We start from the raw sequence: 15,511 nt of genomic DNA on the forward strand, positions 1-15,511 counted from the left end.
AATTACTACACACCCTCACATCAAAACTAAAGAATTTGATTTATATTTGGAAAAATAGAAAAAAATATTTGCCGGATCTTCCACTCTAATTCACAGAAACTCCCTCCCTTTCATTTATATAGCAGAAGCTCAACACTGTTTAATTAAATTATAGATTTGTGATGTGAGCATCAGTGGAGGGTGAGAAAAACATTTATTCAACCCAGACGAACAAATACTCTACTCTAAAAATAAAAAGACAGTTGAAAAAACCAGAAGCACAGATGATATTATGAAGTATTATTTCCATCTTTATTGAAAAGAAACACGTTACAGTAGGAGACTCTGTATTAGGTAGAATTTTCAACAACAGTACTGTACAGCAAACAAAAAAATCAACAACAATGATAATCATAGAATAACTGTGACGAGAAGAATGCGTTCTGAATGACAAATCATTAATGAGAAACTGTGGATGGACTGAGGAATTCTGGGAAAAATGTACATAGGGGTCAAAAGGTGCGTCATAAATAAGAGGCGGGGCATCTCGGGGAGGTGGGGTTCAGGGGAGAAGGCTACATGAGGTAACACAACCAGCCGCACTTCTTCTTTTTTTTTTAATTTTTAGCTTTGCTGCGCTCTATATACACGTGATGGATTTTCTGCGGATTAAAATGCGACTCATCTGCGGACGGCGGCGTAGAAACAAACCGCCGGTTAGCGACGTGGCTGCTAGCCGCCGCTCCTGTCGTACAAAATGACACAACTAGTTAGCTTACAATTCCAGGACAAGAACTAGTGTAAAAACTTAGCATCTACGCAAAGTTAAAAAGCCAGTTAGCAATGCTAGCGCTAACGACTGTTACCCAACGATTTTTAAAAAAACATTTTAGCAGTGCAATTACGCTTCGTAACGTCTGTGTTTTAGCTCGACCTCTCAAAACTGTAACTTTAATATGAATAGAGTCTATGCCGATACGACAAGCTAACTGATGCTAGCTAGTCTTGAAGCTAAAGCTAGCTAGTTTTTGCTTTAGAAGTCGTTAGCTTTTAGTCAGAAAGGAAAGGATTTGTTTTCAGTTCAAACTAGGCTGCACATTTGTGTACTGCTAGCTAGTAACGCAGTTAAATAAGCACGTTTTAAGCTAATACCGGATGTCGGAATAATTTTTCAGTTTTGTGTCAAATTCTATAATAATATGTAAGAAATGATCAATTATCACAACAGATAAAATAATAATTTGTTAGCTAAAAACTGACTAGCTCAAGTTACTGTTATTCTAGACGTTAGCATATTAGTATTTTCTTTCCGGGTTTTTATTTACTGTTTCCCATCTTTTAGTGTTTTTTTTTTTTTTTTTATTAGGAATTGTTTTTATTGTAAGAGCAAACTTAGTGATTATAGATGAGTTTAAAGAAATTAGCCATGGAAGTGAATCGTTTTGGCTAGTAAAGGCTACCGCTAAACCTTTAGCTAACCTTTAGCTTTGCCTCACGACGAAGCAAATGTGTTTTTTATCTAAATATGTGAAGTTTTGACATTTTAGGTGCACGGCGCCACGTTTTTCCACCGACAGTTATAATACTTCTACCTAAACGAAACGTGTCGCGACTTGAAGGTCAAATTACATCAGAAGGCAATCAAAGATGGCGGACAGAGTCGTGGTTTTGGACAAACAGACTAAATAAGGTTTAGTGCATTTCTGTCATAAATAAAACGTCTTTGTCCCATCAGAACGTCCCGGTTCTGGACCGAAGAGGGACGAGTCGGATATATATAAAAAAAAACATACAAATAAAACACATTAATAAACCTCTACGGGATGACGGTGTCGTGAAGAGGACTCGGACTCGTGGCACGTGAACGTTAGGAACAAAGAAGGCAGGCATGCAAACCAAAAAGAAGGCAAACTTTAGTGTCCGTGTCGAATTAAAAGCCTTTTTGGATTCTAGTTTCACAAACGGGGCGAGTGTTTCTCTGAAATCGTGTTAGAGGACGGTAAGTATTGCTCCTTTCACCAACAGACGAAGGTTTGTAAACAAGTAAAGACGACACTTCTACTATTTCTACACAGTTCAGGTCAAACGACTAAAATAAGACTCGGAGATTCTTCAACCTTGTGGTTCCAACGTCCTCATTCAAAATGGTGTAAACTTAAAAAAATGTATTTGGCTTCGATCTTATTTTGAGGATTCAACCAGATATTTTCACTCATATACTTGACCTCAGTAAAGAAACCTTTTGGTTTACCAACACAACCTTCCATCCACACGTGCGCTCAAGAAAAAATCTCTACTTTCACCAAAAACTTCCTTTTTTTAATCGGTTTATATGATGCCGCCATCCAAGAAAGAAAGTATTTACAATAAAAAGTCACCAGTGAGGAAGAAGCCCTTCTCAGTGATTGGCTGAGTAGATAAGGGATGCGATCTGATTGGACGGTGAAAGAAATAAAATAAAAAAACACCTGAAGAAAATTAGTTCCCTTTTTGCTCCACGATTCAGTTTTAGACGGTTTACAGCAGAAATGAAATTCGGGACATCGGGCGGCTTAAACCAAAATTCAGTCTGAACTTTTTCTTTGGGGGGGAGTGGGGGAGGGGCAGAATAATGGACAGTCTCGGGTCCCTGAGCCACACAAAGCATCTGTACACTTCATGACTCTATATGTTCAGAAGAACTTCCAATGAGTCCAGCAGCAGCTGGAATACTACAAAACACAAACTAGGAAAAAAAAGCTTTAAATTAATGTAAAAAGACATGCAATCCGTCTGTCCTTTCCCTATATGTACACACTGATATCAGACTTTCTACAACCTGTTGTGGGGGAGGGGCATCTGGCTGCCTGGGAGGAGTTTATCTTGGAGAAGTGACGGTCCCGATATGATTCCAGAACTGGCCTTTGACGTCTGAGCGTGTGCAGTGAGGTACGACGCCGGCAGAGTCACCGCTTCCCAAAACGCTCTGTGGACCGCCATCCCCCCCCCGCCGCCGGAATCATCCCTCCGGCGAGTCAGGAGGCGACCACCGGGAGGGAATGTGGGCGGGGCCTGGAGCTGCGACAGTAAGCGGTTGTCAGGGTGGGTCCGTGTCATATAAGTGCGGTGCTGCCGGTGCTGCTGCAGCTGTTGTTGCGGTTGGTGTTGCGGCGCGACAGGTTGGGCGTGGCCACGAGCGGGTGCCGCTCGTCCGTGCAGCCGTACTGAGCCAGAATGTCCACGCACTCCTGGCAGTTGGCCTGGCGGGCGTACGCCATGGCGCTGTTCCCACAGGCGTCCCTCGCCATCAGGTCCACGCCGTACTGCGGAGACAGAGCGTCGGTTCCGTCATTCCGACCGCTAGCGAGCAGCTAGTCGCCGAGGTCAACTTACCCAGATGAGCAGCTGAGCGAGGATGACGTTGCCTTTCAGGCTCGCCAAGTGTAGTGCGTTGCGCCCGTCGCCGTCCCCGCAGGTTTCGTTGACCTGCTGTCGGGAGCCGTGGGCCAGCAGCAGGACGACGGAGCGCTGGTCCTCCTCCGCCGTTGCCCGTAGCAACTGCTGGCCAAGAGAGAGGTCGGTGCTGGGTAGTGGCGCCAGGAAGAGCCGCTGCTCGTACTTCGCTCGGATCCAGCGCTCTCGCTCCTCCCTGACAGACCGAACAGAGACAGAAGAGTTGAGCGATTGGATGGCGTCAAAGGTGATGCTAGCTAGAGCGTTCACACTAAACGCGATCAGTTTCAATATTAAGTCAATGACTCAGAGGTGAATTGAGGTCCTGTGGCGCCATTTGAGCGGCAGCCGTAGCGTACTGGTCGGGCGGTAACGGGATCTGAAATTTGGTGAGGTTGTCACATCATATCTACCAATCAGAGACTCGGCTTTGGGGAAGTGACGTTTTCAGTGACTCGATCAGCAGCTAGAAAACTAATCCAATATTGCGAGCGTTTTTGTTCGGAACTTTCACTTTCCTAACCCGCTGGAGCCCGTCCCAGCTAGCCCTCAGTACCGGGTCGCTCTCACAAAGATCTCATGAACCCAAACATGGAGACTTGATATTTTTGTAGAGCTCTTCACCATAAATAAATCTGATCTCTCAACATCATCAGGGTCTTCCATGCATTGTAAATGAGATATACAGACACCACTCCATGTAGCGATCAGGCTACAAACATTAGCTTGTAGCTCCTCCCACACAAAGTCACAACGCCAAGCTCAGAAACAGCTGCAGGAGAAAATATGTGGAATTAAATGGTTTTATGCATAAACTGGACATGTTTTCATATCTTTTTAGATATTTTTGGTGATTGTATATTTCCAACACGCCAATAACAATTCAACAAGGAAAAAACTATTGAAAATTGTGTTTGGTGTGATTAAAGAAATAAAAAGCAGGCAAGTTCCAGGACGTCTGTACATATTGATACTTTTTTTGTGAAGTTGGTAAAAAAAAAGATGACATGTTCAGAACTTCAGAGACTGCTTGTTTTTTATTATTAAAATTGTAGATATGAAACTTTTCACCAAGCTAAACCGGTAGATTACCCAGATGTTTTCAACCAAAACTCAATCACTGGATAGAAAAATCCCCAAAGTGACAAGTAACAAAAGCAAGCTCAAACATACGGACCCCCGTTCCTAAACGTTCATGGAACGTAGAACCTTCTTCCTCCGTCTAGAAAGCAGATTTTTGTTTTGTGTTTGTTCACTAGTGTTTGACTTTCTTCACAAAAATGACGATTATAGTATTTCTGTGTTTTTTCGTCTTAAAAATGAAACAAAACTACTTGAGAACCAGCAGTTCTCAAGTACTGAATAAGACGTTAGCAAAAGTCAATAAACGTTTGTACATTTCTGGTTTTCTTGAACATCTTTTGTCGTCTTCACGGACCGCTCAAAGGCCGCCGGGTTTGGGTCCTCCAAGTGTAAAATAAGACGCAGCCTGAGGCAGAAGGGGACGGGGGCGGCTTTGTTCACCAATCGAGTATCATTAACCGCTGATCCCTCTAATCCGAGACTGTTACCGCTCTAATCTCTGCTCAAATCCCTCCGTGTAAACAGCAGTCCATTCAAGCCGCTGGGATTAGTCCGGGACAGAGCAGCCCAGGGGGACAGATATTGAGCTGTCCCCCCTTCTCTTCCTAACAAACATCTCCAGGGATGAGCATGGGGGGGGTGGAGAGGCAGCAGATTCAAATAACACGAGTGATATTCATCTCATTTGTTAACGATAGACAACAAACATGCCCCCCCGTTTAGAGGGGAACATGATCACAGGGTCTTTGCTGACCTCTGGTCTACCGTCAGGATCGGATCCCAGGAAAAGAGAAAGTGTGAGGTGTTTGGCTCGGAGTGGGAACCCTACAGACTCATTAAGCCTCTTCCTGGATACCAGTGTGTGTGTGTAGTAGGGGGTGTGGTGGTGGCGCCTAGCATCACGGAATGTCCCGGGGGCTTCTTCCTCCTTCTCCTACCCAGAGACGGAGCGGGGAGGCTGGGCTCGGGACCACGGCCGACAGCCCGCAGACAAAGCCTGGAGTCAGTGTGTGTGTGTGTGTGTGTGGGGGTGGGTGTGTGTGTGTGTGTGTGTGTGTGCTCAGCGGGGACTCTGGCAGGAAATGTTAGGGCATTGGACCCAGGAACCGCATGCCTGCCCCTTAAAGTTGCTATGGTCGGGCTCTAGCAGATACACAATCTAACACAACAGTGTTTACACATTTATCTATTTATGTTTTTCAAGTTTTTCCAAATGTTAACGTTTGTGTTTATAGTATTGTGCGTTTGGCTTCAGGAGCCGTTGCTTGTTTTTTTTTACATATTTTCAAGCGTCTTCACGATATTTTTTGAGCATGCTCAGTAGCTTACTTTAATCTATGATCGTTTCTTTTTCTCTTTTTAGTTTTAGCACTGGATTTGCTCGTTTGTGTTAGCATGTTTAGATGTTTTTGTTTTTAGTTTTCAAGAGTATTTACCATATTTTTTAACGTGTCAAAGTCGAGGCCCGGGGGCCGGATCCGGCCCTCTGGGTAATTCTATCCGGCCCTCCAGATCATTTTATTTTATTGTTATTAAAGGCCCGATGTTATCTTGTGCTCATTTCTACCTTGTATAATTTTGACAGAATCTATTTTTATGGAGAGTAAAATATTGAAAGTTATTTAAGGTTCAAATCGATTTATTCTGGAATAATATTCTTGCCTTTTTGTTATTCATAATTATGTTAAAAAGTTAGTTTTAGAGGTTTAAAAATTTTCATTCTATTAGCTTTCTGGATGATTTTACCTTTTCCTTAGATTTTTTTTAGGTTATTTTGGAAATTTAGCTAACATTTCAGCTACATGCTAGCTGTTTTGGCTAATTTAGGCTTTAAAAAAAATTTTTTTTTTTTATGCTGTTTTGAAGTTTTGCTAATATTTACATGCTAGCTGTTTTGGCTAATTTAGGGTTTTTTTTTCCAGTTTTTTAGGATATTTCGAAGTTAAATTATTTTTTTCAGCTACATGCTAGCTGTTTTGGCTAACCTACGGTTTTTAGGCTAATTTGGCACTTAGTTAATATTTTAGCTGGCTATCAGCTTCAGGTTTTTCAGCTATTAGCTTCAGCTTTTTCAGCTATCAGCACTAGCATCTTCAGCGGCCAAATTCAGCTTACAGCATTTACACTAGCATTATTGCAGGTAATGCTATATAATAGTTCATAATTATGTTAAAAAGTTAGGTTTTAAAGGTTTTAAATGTAATTTTAGAGTGTTCAATAAATGTTTATCCTGTTCGGCCTGCAACCTTTTTGGATTTTGGCCCCTTATGTGATTGAGTTTGACACCCTTGCTTTAAATGTTAATGAATCCTACTAAGTTTAATATTAAACCTTATTTATGCTAATAAACATATTTCTAGCACCTTATAAACACATTATTAATGTTTGCTGATGTGCTAATAAAGCTTAAATAAACTGTTACCAATATCATTAATTCTTAATGACATTAATTTAATATTAATCTTAGCACAACCTCTGGTCTACTTCTCATATGATTGTGTACTTCTTTGTTTTATTGTTACTTGATCACTTAAACACAATTTTAGTTTTTTTTGTAGATGTTTTGAGTCTGTTGTGTGTTTGTGTTAGCATGTTTCCTTCTTGTGTTGCAGCGAACGGCATCATCGTGAACTAACGACTCCTGAAAACACTCGGCTCTAGACACTGGAGAGGCTAATTGCACTAATTAACCACACAGCGCGTGTTTGTGTGTGTGTGACAGTACGTGTTAACATGTGTCTGAATGCGCACACTCATATTTTGTGTGTTAATCTGCGCCTGTCCCTTTTCACATCCCATTAGAGGAAGCGGTGCGCTCCGGCACCACGGCATGCTGGGTAAATAATTAAGCGCGAGTCCCGGTGAGATTGCTTGTGACAGAAAGGCGCGCACAAACACAGACACACAAAAACATACAGGATGCATACATGTCAAGTGCAGCCCGCAGCGTTGTGAGGTGTGTTTGTGTGACGAGGATTTAAAATAAATAAACGCAGCAGCCACAGGAAGCAGCCTTCATCCATCCTCGTCCTCCTCACTGATCTCATGTTACTCAGCAGAAACACAACTTACACCTTCAGTATGTCTTAGACTCCTAAAAGATTGAATTTATAAAAAGACTAATTAAAATATGGTGAAATAGAATAAGCACAAGCTAAAAACTTTAATACTGGAGCTGGTGGTGGCAATCGGAAATGACTCGCTCTGAACTATCCTAACTCTTTAACCGTTTATGCAGTTCATTCCAATGAATTCTGACTAGTGCTGCCACAAACGATTGATTTAGTAGTCGACTAATCACTGATTATTTTTTACGATTAGTCGACTAATCGGGTCATCAGCAAACTGTATGTCAAACACACATCTTAATCGTCATTAGCTTTACACTAAGTAAAAACTAGATATATAGCATTGCCTGCGATAATGCTAGTGTGAATGCTGTAAGCTGAATTTGGCGAAAGAAGATGATAGTGCTGATAGCTGAAATGAACAGTTAAAAGCTATTAGCTGAAAAAGCTGAAGCTGATATGCAGAAAATTATTTTTGTTAAATGCCAAATTATCTTAAAAAACTGGAGAAAGCCTAAATTAGCCAAAAAAAGATAGCATGTAGCTAAAATATTAGTAAAATGCCAAAATAGGCTAAAAAACTGAAAAAAGCACAAGTTAGTGAAAGCAGCTAGCATGTAGCTGAAATATTAGCTAAACTCCATATTAGCCTAAAAACGGAAAAAAATCATATGTTAGCCAAGACAACTAGCATGTAGGTGAAATATTAGCTAAACTCAAAAGTAGCTTAAAAAACCAAAAATGCCAAAATAAGCCAAAACAGCTAGCATGTAGCTTAAATATTAGCTTAACTTCATATTATCCTAAAAAAACTGAAAAAAATCCTAAATTAGCCAAAACAGCTAGCATGTAGCTTAAATATTAGCTAAACTCTATATTAGCCTAAAAACTAAAAAAAAAAAAACCCAAGTTAGCCAAAGCAGCTAGCATGTAGCTGAAATATTAGCTAAATTCCATATTAGCCTAAAAAAGGGGAAAAATCCTTTGTTGGCCAAAACAGCTAGCATGTAGCTGAAATACTAGCTTAACTCAAAGTAGCTTAAAAATACAAAAATGCCAAATTAGCCAAAACAGCTAGCATGTAGCTGAAATATTAGCCAAATTCAAAAATTGCCCAAAAAAGTAAAAAAAGAAGCCCAAATTAGCCAGAATAGCTAGCATGTAGGTGACGTATTAGCTGAACTCCAAAATAGCATAAAAAATCTTAATAAATGCTAAAATAGCCCAGAAAGCTAGCATAATGCCATTATAACTTTCGACTTTACAGCACTCTGACTACATATAATATAAAGTAACGACTAATCGACTATTAAATAAGTCGTCGGCTATTTTAATAGTCGATTTTGTTGACGATTAATCGACTAATCGTGGGAGCCCTAATTCTGATGTAAAGGAAAGCAGTTTTACATCAATTTAATGGGTTTAAGTAAAACATGTATTTACAAATCTGCACACATTTAGTTTTTTCTGCATCCTAATCAAATGCTTAGTGTTACTTTTAAAAAAGCAGTGACCATGGTGTCCGAATTGTTTTTAAGTAGATAGTCCTGCACTACTGTTATAAACAGTCTTTTAGAAGTTAGGGATTAGTGTAGGAGTTTGGACAAAGCCTGTTACTGTAAAATGTCGTTTATTGGCTCACAGCTGTTTTATCAGAGTCAGTTGATTAACGTTAAACGTGTAAACACTTTACTCCTGTGAAGTGCTGCGTATTAGTGCAAAGATCATTTTGAAAATGGTCAGTAACTCAAAGAGTGTCAAAACTGGAGCTAAAGCTCTAGTGTTAAAAGGCTAAGTACAAAACTGCAAATAAATAAAGTCTTTGTGGTTTCTGGTCAGAGTTTGATTTTTTTAGGGTCATTTTGGTTCTTGAACAGATAATCTTCTCATATATTTATTTCCCAAACAATAATGTTTTAAATTTAAACAGGAACGAAGGAGGAATAAGCTCGTTGACTGACTGCTTCATCAGCTCCTGCATTGTGGAACTAGATCCCAGTCACCGTTGGAAACGGCAGGGCAGAACATGGTTTTGCTTGGGGTCCCTCAGGGCGCCACACTGGGCCCTACTGAGCTTTTCTGATTTCCTGCCTGTTGTTTGAGTGCAGCAGACCTGGCATAGTGTTTGTGTGTGTGTGTGTGTGTGTGTATATCATCCTCCTACAGCTTTGTCTGCTGCTGTTTACACACACACTGGTTTCCTGTCCATCTGAAGCTGGGGGGCGTTTGGCCTGAGCACCGCTGGACGTCCCGCCAGCTGCTCCCCCTTTTAGCTGCGTGTCTGAATGGGGAGTGTGTGTCAGGGGTCAACAGCCCGTGGTCTCCGAACCGAGCGACAAAAAGTTGGTGAAAGACACACACCCCAACAATCCCACCCAACAGATTTTTCTCAAAAGCGGAAATAGACTTTTGAGAGGTGGGGACCAGGTCCGAACTAACGACTGATTATGAGCTAACAAGTTCATAATGATGTTTGAATAAGGAAAGGTGTGTATTTTTGGCCAAAATATGTCAAAACTAGAAAAAAAAACATGAGATATCACCAATACTAAATGGTTTTGTTAACATTTCAGAACAAGATACGGCAAACAAAAAGGGTCAAAAATGAGGTTTACAAGCACAAAGTGACAAAATAAATACAAACTGTTTCAATAACTAAACACAATTCTAAATATGAATCAACTCCACAAAATTTTGACACTATAATGCAAATTTGACAAAAACAAAATAAAAACTGTTTTTCTCTGTTTTTAAGCTAATACTGTAACAAAAAACACATTAATTGCAATTAATCGAGAGTAATTTTCCACCAAAATTGCGATTGATTAGTTATTTTTTTTAAATCGATTCTCGGCTCCAATAAAATCCCAAACCAGACAAACTAAAATGTGAGATCTTTCACAATAAGAGTTTTTCCCTCCGTCTTCATTGATCAGGTTTAAGGAAAGGATCTTCAGAGGATTCTTCTCAGCCTTCAGCCGTGAGATCTATGGGGCCACGCTGCGTCGCTAAAGCAAGTCATTAATTACGGCGTGCAGAGCGCGTGTGTGTGAGTGTGCGAGAGTTAATGAGCGGTAGGAATCGGGGTTAAGAGTGACATGGTGTCAGTGGCTGCTCTTCTGGCCTAATTAGCCCTTTAATTAACAGATTAATAGATGGATAGATAGAGCGTGGATAAGAGCATCAGCTAACTGCCCGAGCTAATGTGCCTTTACAATGAATCGCTGTCAGCGGAGGAGGGGCTTTAACAAGGTGAAGAACAAACGTGACACTAATTCTAGTTCGGAGCCGTCCGGAAAAAACATCCAGGCTTTTGTTTTACCTTACAGCGAGGAAGACGGCAGAGCGCCGGAGAAGAGGCTGAAATCAATTAGCCTCTCCTGGCTGGTCGTTAGCTGCCCTTGGATGGGCACAGATAATTAAAGGGAGGGTAGATGAGCAGAGGAGGGGGGTCGGGAATGAGCCACAAGGCTTGGGGAGTTGGGGATGGAGGGGTTAATCTGGACAGAGGAGATGCAAATGAGGAGAGAAAAGGTGCAGGAGAAATGGGCCGAAGAGATGGGAAGTTGATCTCTGGGCTGAAACGAGACGCTCCAGTGATGCTGCACTGATACTAAGGGGTAAAGGGGGAGGTGGGGGGAGTCGGAGAGGGGGAGGTGGGGAGCTAATCATAGAGAAGGAGACAGGGACTGCAGGAAGTACAAGATATCAGAAACGCCTTCTTTGGTCTAAAGAAGCTGATAATTAACTTTATGTCAAAGAGGTAATCTGGAAGGCGCCGCTGATCCCTGCGGGACAGGGAGGTGGCCTCCGCCCGAACCGGAAATCATCTAGAGTCCAGGAGGAGCCCAGAAGTAAGTCGAACGAGTTGATAGGGCGGCACCATGAATCAAAAATATATCGAGATCGTAGTATTAGCTTGTGTGAGACACGTGTTTCGCAAAAGGCGGCGAAAATCACAAAATGTTTACACTCATTGTTAGGCCGAAAAAACATTATTTTTTAAAAAGTCCACTACTTATATTGCTTATAATTGTAATAACAGAAAAGGTAATCAATAATTCGTTAGTGTTTCCTTGACAAGTTCTAACCAAATGAGATAACTTGCAGTTTAACTTACATCGACTTACATTTGCTATTTCTCGATGTATCAGGAGTTCTATCATCATTTCAATACTGATCACTAATATCGCAAGTTTTTCTCAAATCTTGAAACCCTACGACTAGATGATCCGTAAGGTCTAACCCCGAGTTCAAGAAGGTCAAACATCGCTCTGTCACTTGAAGTAAAGTCTCCTCGGAAACTTTCAGAGAATTAAGTAAAATGGTCGATACTCAGTTGTCCCTGGAATATCTACAAACTCTTGCAGGTTTTGAGTTGTTGAGAATCTTCTCTAGTCTTAACGTGAAAAAGCTTTCATGAAATGATTGTTGGGGTTTCCGTTGCCCACTTCATGATTTCAGCTAAAAAACAAGAGTTTGATTCGGTGGTTGGGACGTTGAACGGTTTAAGTTTCTAAGTTCTTGTTTGTTGGATTTCTTTAGTCAAGCTGGTTTGATGTCGAGGTTGTTAAATAGGTGCTATGAGTATCACCAAAAACAAACCAGAAAGACCTAAAGTGAAGTCAGAGACTCAAAGGAAAAACAAACAAAAAAGATATTTTGAAATTAATTTCTTGAAAGATTCTTAAAACAATAATAGTCACTGTTCTCTGTTTACAAAAACTGTTCATGATAAGAACTAATGAAGATTCAGCTTAAAGAATTGAATAAAACAAGCCTGATCACCTGTGAGGGACAAACATGGCTTCATACAGCTCCGTCTCAAACTCACGGAAATGTTCTGTGTTTAGAACCCGACGGGGTTTCAGCGGCGACTAATGAAAATGGTCTCCTGGGACTTCAGTGGCTGAGAAAGGAGCAGCGGCGAGGTGGCGACCCTGACAGCTCAGGGACACCATTGACATTTCCTACAAGGCTAGCTGGCTCCAGATGAGCGGACCTTCCTGACACCAGCGGAGGGGGGAGTTAATGCGCTACGGACTAATTAACGGGTAGAACTGGAGATGAAAGCCGAGACTTGGAGTGAGTTTTAGACTTGTGGAAAAATCCTCTGTGTTTACCGATTAAAGTTGAGGTTTAATTCCTGTAAAAATGTATAGAACTTTCTTTTGTCTTTCAGCTGGTTCTTGTCATTTAACCGTTTAACACTAGAGCTTTAGCTCTGGTGTTGATGTTCTTAGATTTACCGCATGTCTTCAAGCAATTGACATAATGTCAACAAATTCTGAAGGTGAAAAGAAAGTAACTTTGTGCTAATAGACACTTTAGAGTAGCAAAATATTTAAGCAATTATTGAAAACTTACGGATAGTAAAACTAAGAAAATATTACAGTAGTAAAAGCCCTTTTTTCCTTTAAGCTTTTTGGTTAAAAGTGTTTTTGTTATGTTTAATACTTTTTGTTAAATGTTTGGAAAATGCTTTATAAATAAAGTTTTATTTGATTTAAAGTGTTTACCCAAATTTATGTAAACGAGACGATTCTGAAGAAAAGCAGCTTTGTGCCGATGTGCAACGCTGAACAGCTAGCATACAGTGGTGCGTATCGGTGTAATACAAAAAAATAATGAAAGTTTCATTTTAACTTTTTCATTTAAGATTTAGGGAAATATTGGGCATTCAGTCTTGTTTTCTCTGAGATTTTCTAGATTTGATCTCCAGACATTACATGTTTTTACATTTTTGCTTATGCTCAAAGTTCAAAGATGTGTGTTTATTTATGCTTTGAAGTACTTTATATATGTTTTCTCAAATATATGTTTAAAATATTTTTTCAAAAAAGTAATTTTAGGGTTCAATCTTTTTCTTTTTTTTTTTTTTTACATTTTACTGATCAGAAAAATGATCCTAACCGTGACCCTAAAACCACGACACCATCTGAACTGTGAGTTTTGTCATTCAAAGGGTGTTTATGTTGTGTTGCTAGAAAAGGTTTCAGTATATCAGTAATATATATCATATGTATATGATATATCAGTATTTCACAGCAGAGCCAAGAATTAAGTTATTTTACAATTTTTGTTTAGAAAATATTTTTATAAGTATTCATTGTGTGTGGGATCATTGGTTGTTTGTGTCAATGTATATGTTTCTGGTTTTATATGTTAAGCACTTTGAGTTGCACAAAGTATGAAAAGCACTTTTTATGAAATAAAGTTTGATTGATTGATTGATTGATTAGGGTTAATTTGCAAAACCTGTTGTTGGATTAGCTGCTGAGAACTTTCACAGTTTCCTACAATTTAATCCAAACTTATTTCAACTAAATTAACCATTTTACACACGAGATATAGTTCCAGTCTTTTTAATATCGTAGCTCTTAAAATTTGTATGCAGTTAGCGTAATTCCAATGGATTCTGAAGCGGAGAAAAGCAGACTTGCACTGAAGCGTTTACATCAAGGTTGTCTAAAGTCAGTCGTCGAGGGCCGGCCTCCTGCTGGCCTTCCAGAAACCCTACTTTATCTGCTGCAGATTACCTGGATCAGGTGAGTTCGGCCAATAAGGAGCTTCAACGGCAGGTCGGTTAAAAAAAAAAAAAAAGTAGGACACCGACCCTTGAGGAGTGGCTTTGGAAAATTCTATTAAATCAGCTGATTTTGTCACAGAGAAAAGCAGCTTTGAGCAGTTATGGAACATTTTTTATGTTATATTTGTTGCAAATTAGTGCAAAGCCAATATATAAAAAAGCTTTTAGTTAGATTTGGTCGATCCACACCGGTTGAAAAGTTCCAGTATATCAAAGAAAAGAGTTATTTATTTAGGCGATGACGGCTCTGATGTTAAAGGTTAAAATAATCCAACTATCTTGCACACGTCTCATCGTTTCTGTTGAAATGGTTTCTGATACATTTAAGCATTGAGCTAAAGTTTTCCTGTCAGGCTCTAACACGTCTCGTCAGGCTCCCATCCACGAGCGTCGGCTCACAGAGAGGTCCGCTCCCTCAGAACAGCGCGGCTGGAGCAGAAACGACGGTTTCCTTGAGCGTGTTTGTGCAGAAGCTTTCAAATGTTTACCAGCCTGCTGCGGCTGGCAGTGAACCCATTCAGTCCAAACACATTACAGGCCAGCGCCAGGACAACTCTCCCCCTCTCCTCCCTGTTCTTTATTGTATGAGCAATTTTCCCACTGAGCCAATTAGCCAAAGGAAAGTTAGGGAGGAGGGGGGGTACGATCCTACGGAAAAGGATTCATTTCTGCTTCAGGAGCCGACCCCGCCGGCCCCCGGCGAGCAGGATCGGAGAGGATGGACGGAGTCACGCACGTGGAGAGCGTTATTTATTTCTTCATTATTAGAAGAAGGCAGAGCGGAGGGCGGGGGAGGGGGCAGAGGACAGTGAGGTTAATCTGATGACTCAGGCATAAAGAATGTGCATTTAGTTTGTGCTTTTAGCCCGCATTAGCATAACCTCGGCGCGATGACAAACGATGAATGGTCCGCTGATTGGCTGGAGTTGGCCGGCTTAATGTCAATAGTAAATTGGGGGGCTTGTTAGGCGAGTCGGGACGCGGTTACGGCGGCGGCGGGGCAGTCATGTACAAAATAATATCTATTAGAACTAATTTAATCAAGGCCTCCCGTTTACAGATGAATTAGAATGTGGGGGCCAATTATTTTACATCGTTCGGGCCTCTGTGTTTATGTGTGTGTGTGCTGGTTAGCATGCGCGCCAAGGGGGCGCCCCAGTCAGTGGGGGCTGCGGATAATGGAGCTGAGATGATGGCAGTCGGGAGCAGCTAGTTAACCGACGCAGATGAAACGGAGCTCTGCGTAATCTGCACACTGGATCTCGTGGGAAACGGAACATTGTGACATTTATGCACGACACAGGATCCTCCTTCAGCTCAGTAATTATTACACAACCATGCTGGAACACGACTGCGGGTC

The 15,511-nt window shown here is 40.8% G+C and overlaps 1 protein-coding gene across 4 annotated transcripts in view; it reads right to left on the reverse strand.

Annotated features, from left to right (window-relative positions):
* Nucleotides 1–269: 269 nt before the first annotated feature.
* The window catches only part of agap1 (ArfGAP with GTPase domain, ankyrin repeat and PH domain 1), a 141,177-nt gene continuing 125,935 nt past the window's right edge, over nucleotides 270–15,511 (reverse strand). For all 4 annotated transcript variants that reach the window (XM_024289069.2, XM_024289067.2, XM_024289065.2 and 1 more), the window contains 2 exons: nucleotides 3,352–3,607; nucleotides 270–3,281 (listed from right to left, as the gene is read on the reverse strand). In XM_024289069.2, coding sequence (XP_024144837.1) covers nucleotides 3,072–3,281; nucleotides 3,352–3,607 — 466 coding nt within the window. In that variant the 3' untranslated portion in view covers nucleotides 270–3,071. The remainder of the gene's footprint in view (nucleotides 3,282–3,351; nucleotides 3,608–15,511) is intronic.

This window comes from Oryzias melastigma, linkage group LG2 (genome assembly GCF_002922805.2).
Source record: "Oryzias melastigma strain HK-1 linkage group LG2, ASM292280v2, whole genome shotgun sequence".
Taxonomy (NCBI): domain Eukaryota; kingdom Metazoa; phylum Chordata; class Actinopteri; order Beloniformes; family Adrianichthyidae; genus Oryzias; species Oryzias melastigma.